Here is a 24,520-nt window from a genome sequence, read left to right on the forward strand (position 1 = left end):
TTTTTCTAAATTATCCATTATCAATTACCAGATGATTGCCGTCAAGGCAAGGGAACTGTGGCGGGGTTATTACACAGGCAAAAGAGCTGCGGGCGGAAAAGGGACCTTGGCAGACCTGCCTAGTTTATAATTGAGACACAAGTCGTTAAATGCGTTGACGCGTAATGCTTCATACATCTTTTGTCATATTCGTTCAATTGGGATTGTGTTGTTTCATTGACAGATACATGTTGATTGATACCTTCTTTCTTTTCTTTTCCAGCGCCTGTCAGCCATCCAAGAGAGCTCCGTTGTATCTCGTGGTATATCATTCGCTACCTTCCAATGCTAATATTATACAATCCTGATCCAACAGGAACAGTGTGTGCAGGGCTTCTTCACTATTTTACACTTATTTGATACACATCATTGATTTATCGCTTATACTTCTTCTCGAACTCATCACGCTCAAGCTTTCGGCGCATCTCCTCAAGCTTGCGCATCTGGTTCTTGCGGGCCTGCTCAGCGCGGTCCTCCGCTGTGCTGCCTGGCCTGTTCGTCATGGTAGAAAGTTGATCAGAAACACTTTTTTGCATCTCGTTGAGGTTCTCGGACAGGCGCTCACGGAGACCATCAATGCCCTTGGCCTTGGTGGTGCGGGGAGGCTTGTAGGCGGGCTCCTCGACCTTTTGCTCAGGGAGACCGAGTGCTTTACGGATAGATGGGGTGTTGAGAAGGGTGGTGGTGACGAGAGCGGCTGCACCAGTGGTGGTCATCATGAGGTTGACACCGGCAGCGAGGTAGGTTGTGAAAGCAAAGGTGACACCACCCATCACCCACATGAGTTTCTTGGTAGTGGCCCTTTGGGCGGCGGGTTGGTACTTGCCATTGATCTAGATACATGTCAGAAGGGTTGGATACGAGTGGATGCTGCGGAACTTACCACGATGGAAGAGACCAAGAAAGCGGTACCAAGGGCAGGAAGGCAGTAAAAGGGATCAGCGACAGTGAGGTCGGTGAACCAGAGGAATCCAGCATCTTCCAACGCGGGCACAGGAATGTGTGTCATGCCGTTGATGATTCGGAACAAACCGAAACTGAAAGGAATCTGGAGGAAAGGCCAGAACATGCCTGTCATTGATGCGCCGTGAGTTTCACGAACCATCTTGTTAAGGAACTGTCCCTTCTGAGTCATTTCGTTGTTCTTGGTCTGGTAGCCCTTCTTCATAAGGTCGATAGCCTCCTGGAAGCGGGGGTCCTTCTTTGACTCGTTCAGGGCGGCACTGAACTTAACAGCACGGACTTGGGGGTAGAACATGACAAGACGCAGCAGGACAGCTGTTGCGACAATGGTACCACCCCAACCAAGACCAGTGTAGACATGGATGTGCTCAAGAGTCCATTGCATGATCGATGTAGGACCCCAGCCGTAATCAAGTCCAATCTCTTTTAGGAACCCAATCTTCTCTTCCATGTTGAGGATGGCGGGGTTGGCAAGGTCGGCGATGGATTCGAGGTCGAACTCGGTGGGCGTGACGGTCGAGGGCTCAACAGCCTCGACAACAGGCTCAGCCTGGAAAACGGGGGCATGGTTGACGGCGGGAGTAGGATCGATGGTCTCAGGAGGAGTAGGAGCCTCGGGTGTTGTTGTGGCGACTTCAGCAACGGGTTCCTCTGTCTTCTTCTGTCCCCAAAGTCTGTACCCCCAGACGGAAAGGTTCCTTGAGGAAGAGACGCCTCCAAGGATAATTGGTGCCGCAATACTCTTGACTCCAACTCTTGTTCCAGCCGTAAGGGGTGTGCGTGCGCCCTTCAGCGCTGTGCCGAATTGTCTAGCATCTCCAAGTTTTCGGCCCAGGGTCCTTGAGGTCTATTATATACATGTCAGTGGTTGGGCCATTGATGAGCGACTATTTGCGCAACATACGGATTGACCGCAGAGAGGCCTCTGGAGAGTGCCCGAAGGCATAGAGCGCACAATTGCTCGGCTAGGAAGCATTGCGACGGTGTTGAGAATGGGATGACCGGATGGATATGTTGCGGCCGATGATGCTGCTGGGGAAATTTTTGGAGGGTTCCCAGCACCGGCGGGTAAATGTCGGGTTCGCGATAGTCCGCCGCCGATGATCTCCGGATGACCTTGTCATGGGCACTCGACCAGTGACGACCCGACAGCAGTGATTAAAGTTGACTGGAATAAGTTGAAGTTTGTCGCAATTGAAGTCGCTGCATCTGAGTGCGTAATATTTACATTTATACCACCTCGGCGGCGAAACGCCACAGTCCATGTTCCTGTCTAATGATGTAGTCTCAAATTATTTAACATGATATTCATCTTTCCTAGCTGTTTCGTATATGATTCAATAGTGGGCATGAGATGTAATCAAAATCTCAAGATATGTAAAGCTTTCCAAGCACTTCTTTACTCCAAACTTGCAATATCGTCCAGCGAAGGGCGAGGAGTGCAGTAGTTTTCTCGAAGCTCGATACCAGGTCCGATGGGGTGTGCTCTTCTTCGCGAAAGAGGGAAGACCTGGGATTGTTAGTGTTATGATAGATTGAAGATGTAATGTTGGGCATCATACCTTGGTGCCGCCCCAACCCAGCCTGAAGGCTGCCTCATGAGCAAATAGCTCTCCGAAACCAAGCATCATACCGTTGATGAACGGTAGCAACAGGTTGATGGCAGTTCCACGCATCAAAGACCACACAGTAGGAGGCTTGTAGAGGACGACTGGTGAGTTTGATGAGGGAGGTGACGATAGATCATCGCCTGCAGAGTATAGTTCGATGTCGGAGTGCATTGTGACGCCGGACTCGGCGAGGTGGTTGTGTTCGTCGGCCATGGTAGATTCGAGACGTGGGGTTCGTTCGAGGAGTAGCGGCGGATATGATGCTGAGATCTTGGGGGTAGTCGTCTTGATCCAGCTGCGAAAGAGGTTGTTGACGATCTCGGGCTGAACTGTTTCCCCCAGATCCTTACGTAAGTCTGCAGAACCGGGGGTAGGAAGGTGGTGGGTGGATCACTTGTGTCACAGCAAGGAAGGTGGGGTGCTGGAGCCCACCGCCACCAACAGCTTGTGCCTTGTGCTTAGCTGGAGGTGACGAGCAAGCTGCCTGCCTGCTTTCGCTTTCATCAAAAACAAACGTTTTGAGATTCACTTTCATTGTTGCGTTCAGTCAATTCCTTCAATCATATCGAGCCATATCCAACTCCATATCGCCTCCAAAACAACTACACCTACTTAATCCAGTTACCCCGCCCTATTACATCAACATGGCAGACCAAGAAGGTCAGATCGTCGAATTCGCAGGCCTGAGCGGCGCAAGCCCCGAAGAGGTTTGTTTAAACAAAGTGTGTACCGAATCATCGCAACTAATTCCTCCCAGGCCAGACAATATCTTGAGGCTCACAACTGGAATCTCGCCGAAGCCAGTAACGCCTGGTTCCGCGACGCCGAAGATGATGGCCGCGACACATCTACAGCTCCCGCTCCTGTTCCTGACAACTACACCGGCCCTCGAACCCTCGATGGTCGACCTGCCCCAGAGGCTGCACGTAGTAGCAGCCAAGCGACTCGCAAGAGCGCCCCATCACAGCAGAGAAAGACGGGAATTGCTACTCTAGGATCTATTGGCAGCTCATCCCACCAGCATGACCACGGAGACGATGACGACGACGATTCCGACCCCGAAGACGATGATGGACGAGGAAATCTGTTTGCGGGTGGTGAGAAGTCTGGACTGGCTGTTCAAGACCCCAATCAGCAAGAGGCTGGCCCAAAGAAGATCATCAGCGACATTCTTGCCAAGGCACGAGCGTAAGTGAGAAAGACTTCGCGGATGACATAAGCTAACAAATCAGTAACGCTGCTCGCCCTGAGGCCGAGAACGAAGCCGGCCCCTCTGAACCCAGTCGTTTCCGAGGAACAGGACAGACCCTAGGTGGTGATGGTGTTGAGAGCCGCAGCATCCCTGATCCTCTCGGTCCCGTCCGCGCTTCCAACGCCGAATCTCAAGAGCGAGTTCTTCACATCTGGCAGGATGGTTTCAGCATTGATGACGGAGACCTTCGACGATTCGACGACCCCGCCAACCAGGCCGACCTGGCATTGATCCGATCTGGCCGAGCGCCACTTCACCTCATGAACGTACAGCATGACCAGCCTATCGACGTCAAGCTTCACCAGCACGATACCCCGTACCAGCCTCAGCCCAAGCAGTACAGACCTTTCGGCGGTTCTGGTCAGCGACTTGGAGCTGTTGTGCCTGGTGCTTCAGAGGGCTCTAGCTCTACTACTGCTGCCCCAGCCGCGGCTTCTTCGTCCTCCAACGCTCCGTCCGTCGATGATTCTCAACCAACCGTTATGATCCGAATTCAGATGCCCGACGGCACACGTCTACCTGCGCGATTCAACACTAACCACACTGTTGGCGATATTTACGGCTTTGTTCAGGGCGCTTCAGCAGAGACACGATCCAGATCATGGGTGCTCTCCACGACATTCCCCAATAAGGACCACACTAATCACAGCCTCGTCCTAGGGGAGATGTCCGAGTTCAAGAAGGGAGGCACCGCCGTTGTCAAGTGGACTTAGATACATGGGTGGTTGGCGTTTGGGTTGTAAATTAGGGGATGGCCGACTGGTCCATCCAAGATAGCTTTGACTGATAGAGGTCATGAATAGAACCACAAGCAAGTGAAAAATAAGCATGTGTAATGAATTGATCCGTATCTAGGCCCATCACTTCCAAGTGGTATCTCAACACCTAACGCCAAATCACACGCCATTCGCGATAATCACACTTAGGCAGCAGCTGGGGTTGTCGCGTTGGCAGGTTGGATCACGGGCCCGTCCAAGAACCTGAAATGTTCAATCGCAATCTGACAATTCAGCATAGCAGCGTTAAATCGAGCCTCTCCCGGTGGAAGCACAACCATGAGATATGTGTTTGTCGTGAACTTGAGAATAAACAGACTGAACCTGGGCCCAGCCTTGTGCTCCATGCGAATGAATTGCTCCGCATTGCGCGGCGTTCCTGTGAATCGCGAAATGCTCTGCTTGAAGTGCTTCATAATATTGGACATGCGCTCTAACCGATCCTCGGTAGGGTTGCGCTGGCCTTCAGATGATGTCCACGATGACACGGCGAGGAAGGACGTCCGCTCGAATAGCAATAGTTCCTCCGCTTCGATGGCGAGGCCCAAGTTTGCGAGATTTCGTTCGATAACGGACAGATTGGGTACCAGATCGTGGATAATCGACGCCCACGCTTTATACAAGCTCTGATCCCAAATCGACGTGGCAAACGGCGTAAGCTCGATCGAACTCGCAGCAATGCCCACTGAATTTCCGTACTCGAACGTCTTTTGCCTCACGACGCGGATGCGCTCGTCGTACACGGATTCGCGGGCGGTGGGCACCACGAGATCCATCTTGTGGATCAGGATATAGATCTTGGCGGCGGGCGAGTACTGCAGCAGCGCCGACAGGATGGACACGTAGGTTGCCAGGTCGCGGTCGACGTCGCGGGATTCAATGTCGAAGACGTAGATCAGGACGCCGACGTTGGAGAAGACGTGGACGCGCTGCTGGGAGAGATAGTTTTCCATAAAGGCCTCTTGGCCACCGCAATCCCAAAGGTTGAGGGTTAGGTTGCCGAGGAACTTAACGTGGGAAAGATCGATGTCGATAGTTGCGCCTCTGAACACAGCACGGTTTAGTTTATGATACAAAGGAAATACAGGGGCGGGAGGTTGGAAGGCTTACAGTCTTCGTGTGTCGCGTGCAATATAATTGCTAAAGATGATACTTCTCATACTACTCTTTCCGGAACCTGATTTCCCCATGAGCAGCACCTTTTTCTTCTTGGGCTTCTTAACCTCCCCTAGAAGTTCGGGTGCGGGCTGGGCCTCTGCGAGGGAAGTGTCGATGTAGGAGGCCATGATGATGCGACGGTTGATGACGGATTAGTGAAGGATGAGCGAGTGTTGACGTTAAGTTGGAGGGGAGCTTGGGAATTGAAGGGTAGCTTTTGGCGCTTGGGCATTTGCGGTTTAGTGGCCCGCCCCCAGGAAATCCAAGGATGGAACGTCTTGGCTGGATTTTTGTGTCGAGTCGCTGACAATTGGTAAACATATAGGTCAATTCTATTGATGGACTAGAGATAACAAGATTGATTCTGAATGGAGTTTGGCTTTCTGTTAGGTTTGTGTCACTCTGAAGGAACCCCTTATCCTCGCATATACTACTGTTGCACAAGAACAACCACAGTAGTATCCATGCTCTTTGAGCTGTGATCTTGTTCTCATCTCAATGTCGTCATTATTTTGAGGAAACTGTAGAGTCGTTTTAGTAATTCTCTGCAAGTAATCTATGTCACTTTTGTATCAGGCGTCCACTCTGTTGTGCAGCCAGGCGGGTAGAAAAAAAGTACCTACCTAAGGACTTGAATTAATTCAGACGAAATCATTAGGCCATTCTTAGGCTACCTATATAAGCACTAATAATGATCTAGCGTTTCCAATATTAACCAGTAAATCAGTATGTAACCCGCCTGGCAGTTAAGATGGACATGGACAGGTAATGTACCTTGGGAATTGTACAAATGAAGTCGCTCTTTTGTCGTCTTTTTAAAGTCAGCTAAATACACAGAGTGTATGAAAAGCATGTCAGCATATTGGTCGCCGTGTCTTGTCTAGTGTCGCGGGGTTTTTGTTTTTCATTGTTAGGGTATTGATAAAGTAACTGCGCCGTTAATTAAGAACAACGATTGTTGTAAGTTTTTTGTCAATATTTCTTCTTGCTCTAAGACCGAATGCAGTTTCCGCTGGCTACATTGCACCAATAAGTGAATAACATAGAAAAAATAAAATAAGAACAAAATGTATAAAAAATAGAGGGCTTTTACTCAGACTTTCTTATTCAAGATCCCGCCATGGATAACATTACAATTTACAATTAGCCATAGGGTAACAAGCTACCCAAAGCTAATGCAATTGTCCTTGGACTGACACAATTATCCAATCCCAGGCTGTCTTTCAACCCGGAACGGAAACAAGACCTTGCGCTAGGGCTCTAACAGAATAGCTCCATTCTTAACTCATGTAGAGTTCAGTCATCATTAACAAACAAATTGCAATTATAATCAAGCAAAACATTCCCAAGGGTATCCAAAACACAAACCGGAACACTCATCCAAATAACCTACCCCAACACCTAAGCGCCCGTAAACACCAAAGTCAAGTAAAACTCGAAAGCATCAACAAGGAGAATTTCTCCCTGTTGATGGCCCCTGTGAACTTTCATCGTTCTTTGTGCTGACTGATCCTATGAGTATAGACCAGACAGAATCGGTGTGCCTCTTATGGTCAACGATATCACTGAGACCGTTAGCCCAATACTCCATCCAGTAGTAGCGTAGGTAAACTTACTTTCTGTTTTCTAGGCTGCCCCCGAAAAGGGCACAGTCGTCAAGATATGTCATACGATCAAGACCATCTTGATCATCGCCGAAGCTGACAAATTGGAATGTGAAGCCGGTGTTGCTGATACTTTTTTTCCTCATCTTACCGATGACATTCGTGATGCACCCTTCTACGCCTGGATCTTGAATGGGACCACCCTCCCATTTGCCATTTGTAAAGATGAGAACACTGGTAGGCTTTTTGGGATCTACGATACCAGCATCGGCAAATATCTGGTCAAGCGCGTATCTCATGTTGCATTCTTCATCAGCTTCGTCTGGCTTCTCCCAGTGGCGTAGCAGGGAGGCCAACTTGTCCATCGAGTATAAACGACCCGCCATCGCAGCAATTGTCGGCGGATATCGTTTACTCGGTTTTGAAGTGAAGCGGATTTCCGGACATGTCAGGTCGATGCCCTTGACTAGCCATATCAGAGCCTGAACTGCCTTTAGAACTTCGCTCTTCAATTCTTGCATCGAAGCAGAGTCGTCTATGACAAATATGAAATGTCTCTGGCCCATGTTGCGACAGAACTGCTCATAGCCAGGCAGAAGATGCTTCTTGGCTTTGATTTTGCGGTAGCGAAGCACATCTTCGACAGTTGTATTTTCGTATTGACCCGAAGGAGTTTGTTGATCTTTGCTTGATCGACGAGGTTTCCAGGGGTTGTTCATAGGACCTGTGTAAGTAGGGTGAAGATAGCCAGGGGATTCTATTTGCGAATGAGTGCTCTTTATGACTTGTGAGGCATGGATTCCATTTGATAACTCCAGGGCATGATAAGAACCGGGAATCTCTTGGATCTGGCCGTCATGTTGTGCAGCAGGAGAAATCTGTTGGACTGGCATCCCATGATCAAATGGTACCTGCGTGTAGAAGCCAAGAGGGCTTAGATCTGTCTGAGGGTGATTGGAAGTGGCGATCATCGGCCTTTCTTTCCCCAGGCTGGAAGTCGTACGTAGATGTGGAAGTTGACTGTATTGAAAACTCCCTCTTTGGGATTTACCCATAGATACTGGGCTAGCGACTTCGCTGCCGATGGCTCGAGAAGGGGAACGAGTAGGTGCACTGTTTGCTCTGTTAAGAGAAGGAAACAGGTATTCATACTTGCTGTTGAACTCGTGCCACAAGTAACTAGGGGTAGGTCTATCCTTGTGAGGCACAAGCATTTTCTGCTTCACAAGGGCGCAGACGGTTGCTGAAAGATTCGTGGGTCCTTTCAGAGATTCGACAGCAGCTTGTTGGGACTCCAAGACACATTGAAGTGCCGTTTGAGAATTGTGAAAGCAGTCGCCCAAGCTAGCGTCGACCTGAAGCGGATAGTAGGTCTGGATTTCAGTTTTACGATCGCCAGCAGCTTTGTAGACGGCAGACATTCTACCAGCGACCCAGACAAGAGCTTCGCTGAAGACACAACCAAGGGACCAGATGTCCGATGATAAAGGAACGAGCTTAATAGCCGTGTCTTGATAAGTATAGACCCTGGAAGCCTCGGGAGCACCTAGCAACATCATAGTTAGCAGAAGTAGCAGTATATCAAACCCTGTGATAATTTACAATATGTCTTGTCTCCGTCGTTGTCATGAAGACTGACTGAATCTTCATCAATAGGCGATTCAGATGTCGCCGTATCGAAATCAGCAAGCTTCATCCGGAAGCCATCGGAATACAGACCCTGCGTTCCAGGGAAGACGAGAATATTGGAAGGCTTTATGTCGCGATGGGCACTGTGAAAGTCAGCATAAGGACGTGGGGGTCTGGACATGTCACATACAAGCCTGTGCGTTGATTTCTAGGACCCCCTCCCAAGTTTTGAATCTTATCAACAGCCTTGATGAGACCCATCATGCCGTACAAAAAGTACCTGCGCTCTTCAGGTGTTGCTGGAGGTTTATCACGCTTGTATAATTCGAGCAGACTACCTTCGGGGGCATGCTCTAGTACCATGAAGCAGCGTTTGTTCTGCTCAAATGAACCGAGATACTGGACTATGTGGTCGCAGGAATCGATTTTGACAAATGCATTGTACTCTCTGATCCAGGAGTTCCACAAAGCATCCCTTTCACAGGTGAGGTATTCTTTGAACACGACAGTCGGCTTGGGACATGTTAGTGAGTGTGTAGAGAGGATAGAGATAACCTACTGATGAACTCCAATCTGTATCATGACAGTCAGAATGTAGCGTTACCACTCGTATGGTAGACTTGGAATGGTTCTGTTTGGTTGTGGATATCTTTTGGTCCTTGATTGGGAGGATCTGGCGACAGGGAAGAGTTCTTTTGTCCATTGGCATGGCGTTTGAGAAGACTACAGGACAGAACATCCACTGTGTATCACAAAAGTCTTTCATGTCGCGGACCATGGCAAGGTCTCCCCCAAACCTCTTATGGTCGAGTAGAGGTAGCTGCTGGTCCTGGAAGCCGTGTGAGATGAATTCCCTTATCAAGTACGTCTTGGAATTGTAGACGAGAATGGAAAAGATGTTTAGATAGGCTTTTTCGATCGTGGCTGCTCTCGCGTGGATGTTGTGATTGATGGCTCGGGCGACTCGATTTTCGCTTCTTTTCTTCCACCATTCTGCTGTTTTTGTAGGACTTATGAACTCGACTTTTGCGCCGTTGCCATCGATGCCGGTTTGGAGCTCGCGACGAACGAATTGGATGAACTCTTCATTGCGTTCATCCTGAGGATGAAGGGAAGCCATGTCGGCTATGAGGTTATGAAAGAGCGTATATTGTATGAAATAGTATGCGCTCGTAGTTGAGAAATTGTGTTGGTTGAATGTGAAATGTTTGAGTTAAAGGACAAAGTTGGTCCTAATATAATTGGGCTGAAGATAGAAGGAATCGAGGAATGAGAATAAGTAAGAGATCATCCAAAATATATCTGCAGGTAGGTACCACCTAAGATCCTAACTGGGAAGGAGGGGTTCGCACAAGGCAAAAGGCATCAAAGTGCGATGTGCCTTATACAGGGCCTTCTGTCCCTCGGAAAATCCAGGACCTTCGATTTCCAGATTGGTTATAGAAGGTGTGTAACAAGACTAAGTTGAACACAAGGCTTTCCAAGAGAACCCCAACTAGGTAGTGGGTAGCAGGAAAGTTGGCCTCCTAAATCTTAGGGTGTAAAAACAAAGTAGTCTAAGAAGCATAGTTTAAGTGGCATAAACTGCTCTAATAGTTTTGTCTCTTATGTTTATAGAAGTCAATTGTTCTGATACCGTGAGACCCAATAGATTTGCTAGGGAGCAAAGCTCGTCTTTTGAGCCCAAGGCTGCATATGCACACCATCAGAAAGTGATGCATGGCTGTGCTAAAGTGCCTCGAGGCAAAGCCACCGCCAATTCGATCAAGTGTCTAGAAATAAGGTCATGTTTGCCCTGAGAGGCTAATCCTAAGAACTAGAACCACTGCAAGTCATGGGGTTCATGGTTCATCATGATCGAGTACTGTATTACAAATACATAACAGCACTCTGAATGCCCAACAAACGTGGGGCAAAGAGAAGATGGTGTCTTGAAATGCAATGAAGCGGGAGGGAAACGAGGTTCCCATTGAAAATATAGGCACCTACATTGACATCATCAGACAGCTTCTGCCTAATGAATCGCAACGATAACATGTCAGCCACCAATGCTCGACTCATCTAAAATCGTATGATTTATTTTCTATAGTCATAAGTATTCTAAAAAGATATAAGTAAGTAAAAAAAGAAAGATAGGAAAGGAAAGAAAAAGACAGGAAACACCGAGCAGCGTGTGCTACAACCCAACATCTAATCTCTAAGTGACCGGCGCAACATGAACAGAACAAACATCCACAGCATGACAGTTACAAGTGTAATACTCGCAGAAATACCAAAGAAAAGGCCAAATATCTTGGTGTTGAGTTTCCACGACCCGCCTAGATCCCATGGTTCATCAGCATTAAGGGATGGCCACTCGAGTATACCACTTTGAAAGAAGGACTAAATTCCCAAGTTAGATGGCTGAAAAAGAGATGGATGGCATAAGACTCACAGCCATGAATGTTCCCGGCAGAAAAATAAGAGTGACAAACGTGATGATATGCATCGAGCTTGTCTCTCGCTTAGTCTTGAACGCAATGTCCTCCATCTTAAGAGCGGACAGTTTAGCGCTTTCAGCGTAGAGTTTGTTGATTTGTAGTGTCTTATACTGGAGAATGCAGTTATACTGGAAAAGTTAGCTTTGAATAAGATATCTATCAGAGAGACTTACCATTTCCTTGCTTTCTTTGACGAGTAAGAACAGTGCCTCGAGCTGTGCCTGTCTGGCCTCAAGATTGGCTTCGACGCCCTTTGCCCGCTGAAACAGCTCGACACCCGAAAACCTGCACTCCGCTTGGATACTCTCAAGAACTGGTATCGTGTACTCGTTCATAACACATTCGTAATGTTCTCTAATTTGTCGTACGACTTGTTTGTTAAGCTTGAGCACAAGAAGTGCCTCCTGTATTTTCTCCAGCCCCTGCTGAAGTCCCTCGACATCATCAAAAGAGAAACCCTGAAGCTTCTTCACCCAGTCTTCGTCTTCAAGCTTTTTCAAACGGTCTTCGAACTTCTTTGCCCGGTCGTCGTGATAGACTCGATGTTTGCCATCGTGCAACAGCACGGCTGCACAGCCGGGCGATTTCTCGGAGGGAGTGCTGCTCAGGCCGGTGGCGTGTCTCACGTCAGAGCTAAGTCTGGCTTCGTCGTGGATACCAGGTGTCCTCGCCTTGTCGACTTGTGGCTTGACATTCTGGAGGAGTTCGTTGATGTAAAAGATCCAATTGCTGTCACACCAGTCAAGAATCATACCCAGAGTCTCCAGCGAGAAGTTAAAACACTCAGGGACCGAGTCTAGCTCATTCCTGGTGTCACTCAAGGCTTCTTTGAAGAGCTCTTCGTTAAGAGAGTTTCCCTTACACGTTACCCAGAACGCTTGACCACTCACGACATCGAATGAGTGATACACTGCAAGCTGCCGGATACCCCAGGATTTGGGTTTTGTTGTAATGGATTCCGAACTTTCGACTGATCTCAAAACAAATGAATATCTTATTTCCCGACCGGAGCGGTTGAGTCCTGGAAGGGGTAAGATGTGCTTTTCTTTGGAGAGGAGGGTGTTGTCGTCGTTGAATTGGGGCAGGTTGCACCATTCATGAGCCGACAGTGAGCGTCTGAAAGAGTATAGACATGTGAGGAATGATGGTGGGATCTGTTGATATGTGCAAAGATATTTGAACGTATTGGTTGGACATCTCAGCTGTTCTTTAGAATGCTTTGATTGAATAGAACTGTGAATGTTAGGATTTAACCTGTATAATTGGTCATATACTCACACATATCTTATCTTTGGTATCTTGTTGCTAGGCTGTAGACGAGACCTGAGTTCCTGCAGAGACTTGACATTGGCATCAAGAGACTGGCAGTTGCATGGCGTAGCGCAATCGCATGTCTCGTAGATCTTCAAAGGAGGATCACTTAGTCTTGGATGAAAAACATGTAACGACTCTCGATCCCAAGTCTCGGCAACACCTTGGCGTGCCTTTTTACCGCGCGTACTGCATGCGAAGTTGTAAGGGTAGTTATGTGAGGCATCACATATCGCATCAAAGTAGGTCTCTGATTCGGAAAGCTCAGGCGTACAGGGACGCGACGACGACGACGACGACGACGATGACGACATGAGAGAACGTGAAAGAATTGAGAAGACAAGATTAGAAGATGGTCGATCAAATCCGACGAGATCAGGAGATGGTTTTAACTTTTAGACGAGAGAATAACAATCACAAAGCGCGGGACATAGCCTGGTCATCTGCCCTGGGGAAAATCTTATTGGAAAAACGGATAGTCAGTTTTGAAACAATGAGATTCAGTTTTGCGAATATCAATGGTGGCGATGGGGGACAGTGTCTTTGAGGACCCCGAGTGTAACGAGGCGGAGCTTTTAGGCAAAGCGAGGCCTTATACTGCGACCGAAAGGCTCATTTCACAAGGTAACTGATTAAGTTGGAATGCGCAGAATGAAACATGAGCAGAAGTTAAATGTAAATATATGTGAAAAAAATGCAAATGCGACCTATTTTATCCGAATCACTTCTGTAGATCGAGAATCTCTTCCTTTTCCGCCTATTGCAACCATCAGTACGAAGAAAGCCCGGAATCAAGGGATGATGAACGAAAAAAGAAGACACTTACAGAATTTAATGCTCGAGGTAGATAAAACACAAACTCTTCACCTGATTTCTAGTTTTTACGTGAGCTGAGTCTTGTAGAATATGAGAAAAGCACGGTCATACCTCAACGACAATCGTCTGATCGTTGAATTTGTTTCGAAGCCATGTCCGTACATCGTCAAGTCGCAGCCTATACGCAAGAATAGAGTTGTGTATCATGATTGCTGAGATCCGATTATATTGGTGATGCGTAGCGATGGTCTTTCTGATGCAATGGCTCGTTAGGCGTATTCTCGGTTGAAGGCAGTCTGCCTTGAGGATTCCAGTAGAGATCACACTGGGCTGAACAACATATTTTGAGCCCCTCGTGAATGCTGCGGCTCAAACCAGAGCGCGGGGTTGACTCCCAGTGGCCATGTTCTTGATTGGTACAAGACCAGCGGACCAGGCTGGGACGATCAGGCTCCTGGTCTCAAAGGTCCATCGGGCTCGGGCCATGACCGTTGTGACACCATCTGTTCCGGGAGGTCGAGTTGAAAAGGCTCGATTCTGTTGGTCTGCTGCACACCGGATGGCTCATTCGCAGGCCGTGCAGGTGAACACAGGGCAACATGCAGCTGAGTGTAACCTCAATTCTGTAGAGATAGTCTTTTGATTCGCAGGACCTAAAATCACCTAGCCATATGAAGTAACATAAGCTGTGCATGAATCCCATGTTGTGGTGCATATCCAAGTGCTATTCGAACTGTTTGTGATTTGTTCGCATTGCAAGGCAGCATATGTAGTTATGGTGGCTTTTGATGAGAAAAATGCTTTCTGCGACAACGAGATTATGACCGGGCGGAAGCCAAGTAATGACTGAGAAGTATCACTTTTGCAAATTGAGAGAGGCGATAATGTGGGAATCAACAAGTTGGCAACGCTATCCAATACTCCAGACCTGGTAGGGTACAAACCAGTGCCGCGCGACGTAGATTCTATGTCCGTGGTGTCTACTTGTACGTGCCTAGATATGATGGTTGGAAGGTTTCTTTATGGGCCATTATATTGTCCAATGATAATTGCTTGATCACTGGCGAGAGTGGAAGAAGCACTCAGACGTTACGTCAGAGAAGTTCAGTAAGGAAGGTACGACAGAGGAAGGAGAGGCAGACGAGGGAACGGCAGAGGAAAGAATGAGGGAGGAAGGCACGACTGGAAGCAAGGAGTACAGAATGTCGCCTGCAGCGGGTGATAGGGTCTTGATTCACTCTCATCAAAGGTATCGCAGCATGTATCTAATCAGGCTGAATATTCCAAGCTCTCACTGGATATCCTTACGGTCGGGGCTTATTGAGCTCTGAGGCACGGTAATTGAGCTGCGAATTACCTACCACCCATCAAGGGCCCATCATCAAGATTCTGAAGAGTCGAACTTGCGAGAACCTATATTTGTTACTCGCTAGATTGATGTATATGCTCTTGACAGTATACAGATGGTCTACCCAAGGAGTGACGAAACCCTTGAAAATTGAGAGTATCTGCACGAGAATGTTACTGTCAGACAATCTCACATGTCTTATTCTAACCTTATCGTAGGGCTTGATTAACAAGGCTCGGGCCGTTGGAATTTATGGTTGTTTCCGAAAATACTAAAACAGCGACCACAACGGCGATCTTGGCCACCTGTCAGCACAACTTCAGTCTCAAGTTACATCCAATATTGGATCCTCCGCTTATTTGCATGAATTAGCGCTGAAGAGTCGAAGGCAGAAGGAGATTCTTCGTTTGATTAATGAAAAGACCGGACTTTGTATTCTCAAAGTCAAGTCACGTCTAACACTGCCCAAGGTAATTGTATTTCGGACTCGCATATGAGGAAGCCTAGACTAGAGAATATAACCTCTGGTTTCATTTTTTTCTTTACGAGGCTCTCTTGATCTTCTTGCTGTGTGGTGTCTAGACTACCTACTTTCCAATTGAGGCTACGATACAACGTATATCTCACCAGACACGGAACGCCCGAGACAAATGAGATCATACCTGACCGTTGACCATACCTCGGGGTATAAGAAAAACTGGCCGCTAGAAGCATAAGAGATGAAATTAGTAGGTCAGCTTATGATACTCAGACCATACTCCTTAGGCTATTTATTTTTGTACACTAAGGCTTAGGAGGTCAACCTTTCTGTTACCTCCTAGCCATATCCCATCAAAGATTAATAGACAACCCTCAATTATCTCGAGAACGAACGAATTTGGGTGTTCCTCAGCCGCATGCGAGAAGAATGGACGATCTCTCACCGCATAGCAAGTATTACCTGCAAAAGTCCCATCTGGGTATTGGGCTGTCACTCGCTGCCACCCTTAGAAACACACGATCGTCATTCGCAGTCTCTAAATGGCCATAACATGCAAAAGGGGACTGGTGAGAGTAAGACAATCCCGTAACAGGTCTCTGTGCTGTCATATATTCACTGTTATCCCATATTTGTCTTGCTCATGTGAATGTGATCAATATATCCAACGCCGACAGTGTATTAAACAATGTGGTTCTGTAGATACCAGTGCATCATGCTATCATGGCTGTTGATAGCAGGATGGATCCATCTCAGTTACAGCCACGCGCTATACGCTTACGACACTGAGCGAACAATCCAAGTCGGTGCCCAAGATCAGATCACAGGAAAGATTCATTATAGCAACTGCAACAGCAAAGACACGCCTATTTTCCCACTCGATAAACCCAATATCCTAGACGCAAAAGAGACACCACGAAATGGCACCGCACTGGCAGCACAGGGTTGGTGGGACTTTGGCCAGGAAACCATCATTGTACGTTTTGTGATCCCCATGATCAGACAGAGTTAACAAAAGATACATAGGCATCTATCTTCTGGCAGACTAAAGATCATGCAATTGTCAACGGATACTACACTTGCGATATGAAGACAGGGAAACTCGTTCGCAACGGAGAGTATCGTATCTCAGAAACTGCAGAGGTCAGCTCTATCCATAATGAATCAGGCCTCGCGGTCGACCTTCTAGGAGCAGACAATGGATATCGTGTCTTTTACCACAACGAATACAGGAATGTCATGATGTTGCATTATACCCAGATCACTGACTGGACAGATGGTGGATTTGTGTCGCAGGACAATGCAACAGGAATAGCACTAGGATCTGCTCTCATTGATAAGGAGAATATGACAGTAGCTTTTCCTAAAGGTGATGAGGATATCGAGGTATCTCGGTTGGAGAAAGCTGGACAATGGCGATTAGGTCTGTTCATACAAGGCCCCATCTCGATTCACGTTGCTAACATGCATCAGACTCCTTTCCAACAAACCTGGGAGGTACATTCACAAATGACTCTACAAGTGTTGCCCCGGTCAACCTCCAGTCGACCCCCAGCTTTTCGCTGCCAGCCTGGAACTCTTCCCTCGAAGCCCTAGCCTCAGCGATAGACCGATCCCGAAAGCGAAGCATCTTCTACATTGGCACCGACAGAAAACTCCATGAAATTGAAGCAAAGAAAGACACATGGGAGATAGCATCCAACCAGACCAGTAAAGCGTGGCCCCTTGCTGATGACTCTAACTCTGGCCTGGCGGTAGCATATAACCAGCCCGACGGCAAAGTGTGGATGTACTATTGGTCCAACGAGACAATTGTACAGACATACAGGAACTATGACGGAGACTGGGAAGATGCAAAAGCTTTGCCTCAGGAAGAGCCGCGCAAAACTGACACCAGCAAACCGGCAGAGGATGATACTTCTTCCTCCTCTGGTTTAAGCACAGGAGCAAAAGCTGGAATAGGCGTTGGAGTCGGTGTCGGCGCTCTTCTTGTAGGTGTTTTGGGTTGGCTCTGGATGAAGCATCGCAACAAGAAGAAGGCATCTGATGCTTCTGAAGCGGGGCAAAGTCCTACGGATTCGAACTTTACGGAGATCAAGAAGAACCCTTCGGAGATGGATGGTCATGGTAGACCTGCTGAGTTGTACAACGAACGGCCTGTTTATGAACTGCAGGGTCAGCATACGAGAGAATGATGAGGGTCAGACGTTGAGGGGGAGTGAAATTTGTTAAGGGCAAGATTGTTCTTTGTTGACGAATGAATGAATAGCAAAAAAACAAGAGTATTGTATTTTCAGTGACACGAAAGAGCCGCGGTCTTGTGTATGTATTTGCGTTTATTGAATTTTGCGATGATTGAATGAGCAAGTACTAAATTAGGCTGGGTCAGTCAGTGGTGACATGAACCACTTGTCCTACCTAGGGTTCACAGGACAAGGCTTTGGCAGCAGACAACTTCACAACTGAACGTAGGGTATAAGAAATAAAGACATGTCTTTGTCTGAGCTATTGCAAAGTGACAAGCTATTGTGTATCTAGTCCGACGGCACACGGGCGAGGAATGCAAAAGCGCACATATACCGACGGGGAAGAAGAATTCATTGACATCACCATCAACTCCACGCTTCTCCGTATCCGTGTCCGTACATCTACCGTGTATGTATATAAATAACCCGTTAAAACTCAACCGTCGCTATAATCTCTCCCCCAAAAAGTCAAAGGGACCCGTGAAGAGCAAGTTCTCCATTGCCGGGTCGACTTCAAGATCTGCCAGCAGATTCGTCATCCATGGTTCGGGCTCTGGTTCACCTGTAATTTGCAAACTCGGTACCAAGCTTGTATCTTGGAGCGAGGATGGGCTAAATTCCATGTCGGCTCCTGAAAAAGGGTTTGCGGGAGATGGTTCGCTTGATGCGAATATACTTCCCACCTCAGGCGATTCGACAGGTCCGCAGCGATCCATATACCACCTCTCTATCCTCCTTGCACGTCGCGCAAGATCCCAGTATGGACTTGGTTCGACGTCACCGGTGTCAGGCCCTGAAGCAGCTTCCATTCTCAGTACGATCTGACGCAGCGTATGCGACATATCGAGAATTCGACGCAGGTGACCCGCTGTTTGGGCGTTCTCTGGCTGTGCGGCAACAAGATCGAGACGTACAGCTAATGAAACCGCGCAGTACAGCATAATCCAGCCTATGTTGGGCATACTATCCTCTTCGCCTTGAGGTAGGAGTAGTACCACGCTTATGAGGGATTTGGCGGCCGACATGCTTTGGGACAACCAGTCGAGAAAACGGTTTTGGTCTGTGCCCTGTTGGAGGCTTTGGAAACCGTTTGGGCCGTAGGATATGCCGTCTGGTGAGGGTTGGCAGATGATGAGGTCGAGTACGTGAAGTTGTAGAAGAATGGTGGCTGTGTTGTCAGTCAGGCTTTCGTATGAGATGTGGGTAAGTACTCACGACTTTCACTCAGAGGGAATGGAAGAGATGACTTTGTGGATGTGTATCGTTCCCTGATCCTTTGAAGCTCCGCGGGGAGATGACCTTGTCTTGATCCACGAACGGTACCTGAAGCTTCAATGACAGCATCGTCAACTTCTTCGGTGAGTTTTTGAAGATAAATGATGTACGGGAGATGTCTGTCGGTCGGAAATGAGCCTGACGCGAGAAGCTTGTGGCAACACTCGAGGATGTACGGTGAGTATCGAAAATGATGTGACTTTTGCAACAAAACCGCAGAACTGTCGCTCATTAGATACCGGTTACTAAAAGTCACGTTTGACATACCTTGAAGAAAGATAATACGTCCCGGCTAAAGCTCTCTGCTCATCATGCGTCATCTCACCACTTGCATGTTTATTCTCTCTACTCAACGCCCATAGACTTGCTATTCGCGGTCTATCAAGCCGCATGTCTGAGATGATACTGGCGGCAAGCGATAAGTGCTGTGTATACTTCATGGTTCCATGATGATAATGTGCCCTGATTGATTAGCGACAGACATACAAAGCATTGGCTTGACATACCACGCCAGATGGACTAACAGTCCTTGCAACATATCGAGGGTTGCAAAAGGCCCCTTCATCATGCGAACAAGCACTATCTCATGAAAGAGCCTGCCGAGTTCTCGTTGAAGTCTCCGATTTTCGTGGCAAGATGCTGCGAGTACGGCTACACATAACGCAGGTCTATCCTGCACCAGGCTTTGGATAGTGACCGATTCTTGGATCATGACAAAGGGAAAGTGAGGCGACATTCGGCTTCTGAACATATCTAGACATTCCTGGCCTTGTTCAAGCGTCATCATTCCCCTGGAAAAGGGATTGTGCGATGCTTCCGTGTCAATACTCCCAGGAGTATTGGACATGCCTGGTGAAGCATCCGTCACATTTGAAGTCGTAGGTGCAGAAGCGAGAGAAGGCGATCTGGACCTCGTCGGACTGACAGCTTCAAGATTTCTTGATGGTCTATCTCGTATTAGTCGGGTACAATTTTTGAGACGGTATTCACATGTTGTCTCACCCCGGTCTCAAAGCCTTGCGCCGTCTAGAAGGATTAAAGACGCAAGTCTTGTTGAGTCTCAAACATCGATCGCATTTCCCCGACTCCTGAGACTTTTCGCATCTGATTTTGGCATGGAAACATGTTTGGCATGTTTTCAATAGCGTGACATTATCAGCTCGTGAAGCCATGTTTGTTGGTGTTTGAGGAAGAGATTTGATTAATTTGATGGGCGGGGAAATGAAACTCATTTATCAGATCCATCCACGACTGCTGGCATTCGTTTCTTTATTTTATTTTATTTCCATCTTCGCGCTATGATATATTGCATTATATTTGACTGCGACGTCAAAAAGATATTATTACTGGATTCACCGTTTCCGTAGGCTAGGCCAAGAGATGGTGAGTCGGATGCTGTGCATGGAGCGGACTTGAGGATCTAACATGGGGCTGTGAAAGATTCGGTCTCGGCTTTGGTTCCAGGGCAGTCGCAGTAATTCTGCGGCGAAGTTCCAAGGCTTCTAGTGTCGTCACAGTTGATGAAATAGACTGGTCATCTCACACACCTTTTGTCATGCGTTATGTGTGTCTATTTACTGCGCTAAGCAATCTTACAAGGTCTCATTCGGACAAGACGGATTGTGGCTCAGAGTCTTTAGGTACGCCAAGTCCGTGTCCGTTCCTACAGTCGGCAGTTCAAGGAACATGTCACTACTTTATTCGGACTCGTTAGTTTCTCGCTTTTAATGCGAGGGAAATGAGGATAATTCAGGAACAAGACCCCACTTGGAGACAGCCTTGTAGGGCAGAACCTTCGGTCAGCATTGATTCTAGACAATGCCTCCATAAGTTGAGTCGCACAGGAATGAGGTTTCATGTCAAGGTATCTGAAAAGTCTGACAGTATAGTGTGATAAATTACTCAGTTGTCTTACGACTAGATTCGTATACGAATTACGACCTGACGTGGCATTGTACGCTTCAACACAAAACAGCTTCCATAATGAGACTTAAATCAAGCTCGTTGGCCAAGGATTATATTGTGTACACCCCGAGCAACAAGAAACCCAAACTCCATCTATACCTGTCTATACCCATGAAATATCCGCATATATCATTAACTAATTTTTACCCTTCTTCTTCTTTCCTGAAGTCTTTTCCTTGGCCGCAGCCTTTTCCTTGCCCTTTTTGATAGCCTCTACTAGCTCTTCAATCTCGGCCTCCTTCTCCTTTTCAGTCTTTTCTTTTTTATCCTTCTCATCAGCCGCCTTTTTAGCAGCTCTCTTCTTAGCCTCGATCTTCTCAACCTTTTCAATCAGCTTGTCACTCTCCTCCCACAGCTTCTTGGCGACTTCGTCATCCTTGATCTCCTTTCGCGCAAAGTCGACTTCCAGACACTCCTTGATAAACTTACCACCGGGCCCTCGAGCGAATTCGGGATCCATAGCGGCATAGAGGATGGACTGGGCGGCCATGTTAGGAGACTTGAGAAGGAACCAGGGAACGATGTAGCCAGCGGTGTAGATTGCGAGTCCCCAGAGGGATCCGCGTGTGAGCCAGCGACGGGTGCTTGGGGTTCGGGCCAGACCAGGATCGACAAAGATTACTCGTGTGTTCATCGGTGCCTTGTCGGGACGGTCGTATGAGTCGAGATGCTTCTGGAAAGCGTGGCCAAAGACATTCATAGCGAGTTTGCTTCGAGCGTACGCCTTGCCTGGCGTCCAAGACTCTCTCGACACAGGGTCCTTGAGAGAGGGAGAGCCAATGTAGGAAGAGCAGGTAGGGATAATAACTCGGACGTCTCGGTCGATAGGTTGCGCGCGAAGAGCAGGACTCAAGATGCCTAGCAGATGGAAGTTGGCCAAGAAATTGACCATCCATGTCTCCTCGATGCCTTCCTCGGATTCCCTTCTCTTTCCGCCAGGGGGTGTAAGGACCGCCGCACCCAAATAGACCATGTCCAGTCGTCGAGGCGGCGCATTATCAATCCACTTGGTCGCAAACGTTCGAATGCTGTAGAAGCTCGACAAGTCGACTTGTTCGGCGTAAATCAGGTGGTTGTTCGTCTTCTCTCGGAGGTCCTGGATGTACTCGACGAGGAACGGATCGTTCGGGGGTGTTTGTGTGAGCAGAACCAGCTGCGCACCCTGCGATGCAAGACCCAAAGCTGCAGCGGCGCCTATACCGGACGTTCCGCCCGTCATCATCACGACTTTGCCATGGAGGAGGCGCTGGGTAGGGTTGTTGCGACCAGATGTCCAGATCTTAAGGAGAGTAAGAAATGTAATGGTGAGGATGGTGTATATTATTGTGCGAGTGTATTGTCGGACAGCGTCGGGGATGCCATTTTCGAGCACGCCTAGAAAAAGAACGAGAGGCATGGCGATGAATTAATGGCTGTTATTTTCTACAGCTCATGCCATTGATTGAATGGCGCTATGATGGATCAACTTTTGATGTCGTGGCTCCATGGCATAGGAGAGATGTGCTGCACGTGACGTCCTCTTCAACATGGACCTCTTGGAATCTCAACTTATACCAACCAAATGTTGCACTCCAAAATAAACAAATAAAATATTAATTGACTACTATATATTCCTTCCTCATTATAAAATGATTAATCGTGTAATCTGTCATCCTTCTTCTTTTTCACCCAAATCTCACCAACCGGATCACCAGGATCAGCTACACATTCCCAATCACCAATACCGTGTTTCGCAGGGGCTCTTCTAACACCCCGACCACCACCGCCGATGATGAGATTTCCGGGACGATATTTCTCGTCCATCTTCATGCGGCGAATGACACTTCCATGTACTCGAACAGCATCGGGAACATCTCGGACTTCACCACCAGGGAGAGGCCAACGAATTGGCTTCCATGATCCATCGGGTTGGAGATCCATTCTGCGGAAGGGCATGTACTCCATGATCTTCCAAGCGGTGACAGCTATAGTGCCCAAGCCTTGCCCGTACTCTAGTGAGTCGTGGATTCGAGCTGTGCAAGCGCCGTGCATGACACTGTGAAACTTGTCTTTGGGATCGTCTTCCTTTTCGTCCATGGGCATATCTGGTGCATGGCCTGGGCCTCCACTGCCACTCGAAACTCGAAGATCAGGAATAGGTGGTCTTCCTGTAGCAACTTCCCAGTCGTGCTTAACGCAGCATCCCATCTCAGCAACCTTTTGGTTATCAAATGGAAGTCCAGCCTTCTGCGCCTCTCTCACAATCCACGCAAGGGGAATGTGACTCGTGCTCTTGCTACCTTCGTGTATCTCCCAACCTCCACCGACATCGGCGTGTCCTCCCGAGAACCAGACTTCGTCAATATCCTGAGCCTCATCATCGTCGATGTTGTTGATTTCGGAAAGTGCCAGTCCAGAAAGGTTGGAGAAGGTCTCTGGATCTCCAGCGTGGCTTGGCCTTCGACATGACCTAGAACGAGCTCGATACGGGGCAAATTCCCCTCCCTTCTTTTGCGCACTTCGCTTGTCGTTGGGCGAAAGATGATTTCCCGTTCTCCCTCGCCCCTCATGTCCGTGGAACTCTTCACGAATGTCGTTCATGGCTTTGTGAAAGTGGGAATGCTTGTCCTCGTTCTTCGCTGGTCGACCTTGGTACATGAGATCCTGGCGAAACTTGGCTCGTCGCTCGTCAATACTGACGGCGTGACGAATCACTCTAGCGCTGCTGCGTGCAGTGTAGGGAAACTTGCTGCGTTGCATCCAGGCTGTCTCAAAACTTGGTACGGAGTTGACGGTATCGAACAGACCGAGGAAGCGGATACGGCCAACAGGGCGAGAGAATGTCTCTCGAAAGCCTTTCATGAATCGAAACATTTCTTCCCTCTTCTGTTTTATCCTCTCGGTTCTCTTGTCGGGTTCTTTCTTACAGTTTTCTTCGTCATCTTCTGGCACTTGTTCACGGCCTTGCCATTGAGCAAACGCCTTCCAAGCAAACTTGACCATTTCTTCGTTCCCGTGGGATAAGAGTCCGATGTAATCAAGCATCTCAGCCAAGAAGCGAGCGATATACGCTCCTCGACTGAAACCAAACATGTAAATCTCATCGCCGGGGTTATAAAATCGCATGAGGAATCGATAGCCTCCTACAACATGCTGGTCAAAGGAGGAACCGATGGCTGAGTCTTTGGCTTTTTGGTACCAAGAGTTGATGCGAGACTTGATACCAGTATGGGTAAGTGACCCAGAAATCACATACGTGCCAATACCAGCTTCATTTTGTTAGCCAGGAATTACAGCCTAACAGCGAACTTACGTTGATAGTAATGGTACTGATCGTCCGCTTCACGATCCAGCATTCGAAAGATCTTGAGAATATTGCTATCGCTATCATCGCCGTGAAATTTGTTGCCCGTTCCGTCGAAGCAAAGAATGAGTTTCCGGGGCTTTCGCCCTGGTTCAATATTGGCAACTACAGGCCCCATTGGAGTTTGTGGCCTGCTTTGGAAATCATGAGTTGATGGGTCTTTTATCGACTCGGTTGCCGAGTTCGGGGCAAGGTGTGTGTAATTCATGGTTGCACGACGCCAGCGT

The 24,520-nt window shown here is 48.0% G+C and overlaps 11 protein-coding genes across 11 annotated transcripts; 2 read left to right on the forward strand and 9 right to left on the reverse strand.

The window, feature by feature from the left end:
* Positions 1-413: 413 nt before the first annotated feature.
* FGSG_05862 (uncharacterized protein) lies at positions 414-1,978 on the reverse strand (the record flags this gene model as incomplete). The annotated part of the gene is made up of 3 exons (XM_011326162.1): positions 414-872; positions 923-1,849; positions 1,907-1,978. The coding sequence occupies 3 exons, from the start codon at positions 1,976-1,978 to the stop codon at positions 414-416; spliced, it is 1,458 nt and encodes a 485-aa protein (XP_011324464.1).
* A 423-nt stretch (positions 1,979-2,401) lies between these two features.
* On the reverse strand, positions 2,402-3,147 carry FGSG_05863 (import protein 1; the record flags this gene model as incomplete). Its single annotated transcript, XM_011326163.1, has 3 exons — positions 2,402-2,512; positions 2,565-2,907; positions 2,963-3,147. 3 exons carry the CDS (start codon positions 3,145-3,147, stop codon positions 2,402-2,404), a joined length of 639 nt encoding a protein of 212 aa, XP_011324465.1.
* A 109-nt stretch (positions 3,148-3,256) lies between these two features.
* Positions 3,257-4,577, forward strand: FGSG_05864 (uncharacterized protein; the record flags this gene model as incomplete). Its single annotated transcript, XM_011326164.1, has 3 exons — positions 3,257-3,319; positions 3,370-3,800; positions 3,845-4,577. 3 exons carry the CDS (start codon positions 3,257-3,259, stop codon positions 4,575-4,577), a joined length of 1,227 nt encoding a protein of 408 aa, XP_011324466.1.
* Positions 4,578-4,700: 123 nt separating this feature from the next.
* On the reverse strand, positions 4,701-5,945 carry FGSG_05865 (uncharacterized protein). Its single transcript, XM_011326165.1, has 2 exons — positions 5,751-5,945; positions 4,701-5,684 (listed from the first exon to the last, which is right to left on the reverse strand). Exons 1-2 carry the CDS (start codon positions 5,924-5,926, stop codon positions 4,787-4,789), a joined length of 1,074 nt encoding a protein of 357 aa, XP_011324467.1. The 5' UTR covers positions 5,927-5,945; the 3' UTR covers positions 4,701-4,786.
* Positions 5,946-8,963: 3,018 nt separating this feature from the next.
* On the reverse strand, positions 8,964-9,394 carry FGSG_05866 (uncharacterized protein; the record flags this gene model as incomplete). The annotated part of the gene is made up of 2 exons (XM_011326166.1): positions 8,964-9,174; positions 9,222-9,394. 2 exons carry the CDS (start codon positions 9,392-9,394, stop codon positions 8,964-8,966), a joined length of 384 nt encoding a protein of 127 aa, XP_011324468.1.
* A 1,827-nt stretch (positions 9,395-11,221) lies between these two features.
* On the reverse strand, positions 11,222-13,136 carry FGSG_12829 (uncharacterized protein; the record flags this gene model as incomplete). The annotated part of the gene is made up of 4 exons (XM_011326167.1): positions 11,222-11,413; positions 11,466-11,621; positions 11,685-12,765; positions 12,835-13,136. 4 exons carry the CDS (start codon positions 13,134-13,136, stop codon positions 11,222-11,224), a joined length of 1,731 nt encoding a protein of 576 aa, XP_011324469.1.
* Positions 13,137-13,474: 338 nt separating this feature from the next.
* On the reverse strand, positions 13,475-13,953 carry FGSG_12830 (uncharacterized protein). Its single transcript, XM_011326168.1, has 3 exons — positions 13,750-13,953; positions 13,649-13,696; positions 13,475-13,579 (listed from the first exon to the last, which is right to left on the reverse strand). The coding sequence occupies exons 1-3, from the start codon at positions 13,843-13,845 to the stop codon at positions 13,544-13,546; spliced, it is 180 nt and encodes a 59-aa protein (XP_011324470.1). The 5' UTR covers positions 13,846-13,953; the 3' UTR covers positions 13,475-13,543.
* Positions 13,954-16,152: 2,199 nt separating this feature from the next.
* Positions 16,153-17,659, forward strand: FGSG_05868 (uncharacterized protein; the record flags this gene model as incomplete). The annotated part of the gene is made up of 3 exons (XM_011326169.1): positions 16,153-16,440; positions 16,491-16,887; positions 16,938-17,659. 3 exons carry the CDS (start codon positions 16,153-16,155, stop codon positions 17,657-17,659), a joined length of 1,407 nt encoding a protein of 468 aa, XP_011324471.1.
* A 417-nt stretch (positions 17,660-18,076) lies between these two features.
* Positions 18,077-19,769, reverse strand: FGSG_05869 (uncharacterized protein; the record flags this gene model as incomplete). The annotated part of the gene is made up of 3 exons (XM_011326170.1): positions 18,077-18,112; positions 18,394-18,878; positions 19,472-19,769. The coding sequence occupies 3 exons, from the start codon at positions 19,767-19,769 to the stop codon at positions 18,077-18,079; spliced, it is 819 nt and encodes a 272-aa protein (XP_011324472.1).
* A 1,254-nt stretch (positions 19,770-21,023) lies between these two features.
* On the reverse strand, positions 21,024-22,346 carry FGSG_05870 (uncharacterized protein; the record flags this gene model as incomplete). Its single annotated transcript, XM_011326171.1, has 1 exon — positions 21,024-22,346. The coding sequence occupies one exon, from the start codon at positions 22,344-22,346 to the stop codon at positions 21,087-21,089; it is 1,260 nt and encodes a 419-aa protein (XP_011324473.1). The 3' UTR covers positions 21,024-21,086.
* Positions 22,347-22,582: 236 nt separating this feature from the next.
* FGSG_05871 (uncharacterized protein) lies at positions 22,583-24,501 on the reverse strand (the record flags this gene model as incomplete). Its single annotated transcript, XM_011326172.1, has 2 exons — positions 22,583-24,198; positions 24,243-24,501. The coding sequence occupies 2 exons, from the start codon at positions 24,499-24,501 to the stop codon at positions 22,583-22,585; spliced, it is 1,875 nt and encodes a 624-aa protein (XP_011324474.1).
* Between the last annotated feature and the right edge of the window lie 19 nt (positions 24,502-24,520).

The sequence above is a fragment of the Fusarium graminearum genome, chromosome 3, assembly GCF_000240135.3.
Source record: "Fusarium graminearum PH-1 chromosome 3, whole genome shotgun sequence".
NCBI lineage: Eukaryota > Fungi > Ascomycota > Sordariomycetes > Hypocreales > Nectriaceae > Fusarium > Fusarium graminearum.

Coding starts and splice junctions, on each gene's coding strand:
- FGSG_05865 (XM_011326165.1), bottom strand. CDS start 5,926: ATGGCCTCCTACATCGACACTTCCCTCGCAGAGGCCCAGCCCGCACCC. Junction 5,685..5,750: donor GCACGCGACACACGAAGACT/GTAAGCCTTCCA, acceptor TGCTGTGTTCAG/AGGCGCAACTATCGACATCG.
- FGSG_12830 (XM_011326168.1), bottom strand. CDS start 13,845: ATGATACACAACTCTATTCTTGCGTATAGGCTGCGACTTGACGATGTA. Junction 13,697..13,749: donor ATCAGACGATTGTCGTTGAG/GTATGACCGTGC, acceptor CGTAAAAACTAG/AAATCAGGTGAAGAGTTTGT. Junction 13,580..13,648: donor TACCTCGAGCATTAAATTCT/GTAAGTGTCTTC, acceptor TGGTTGCAATAG/GCGGAAAAGGAAGAGATTCT.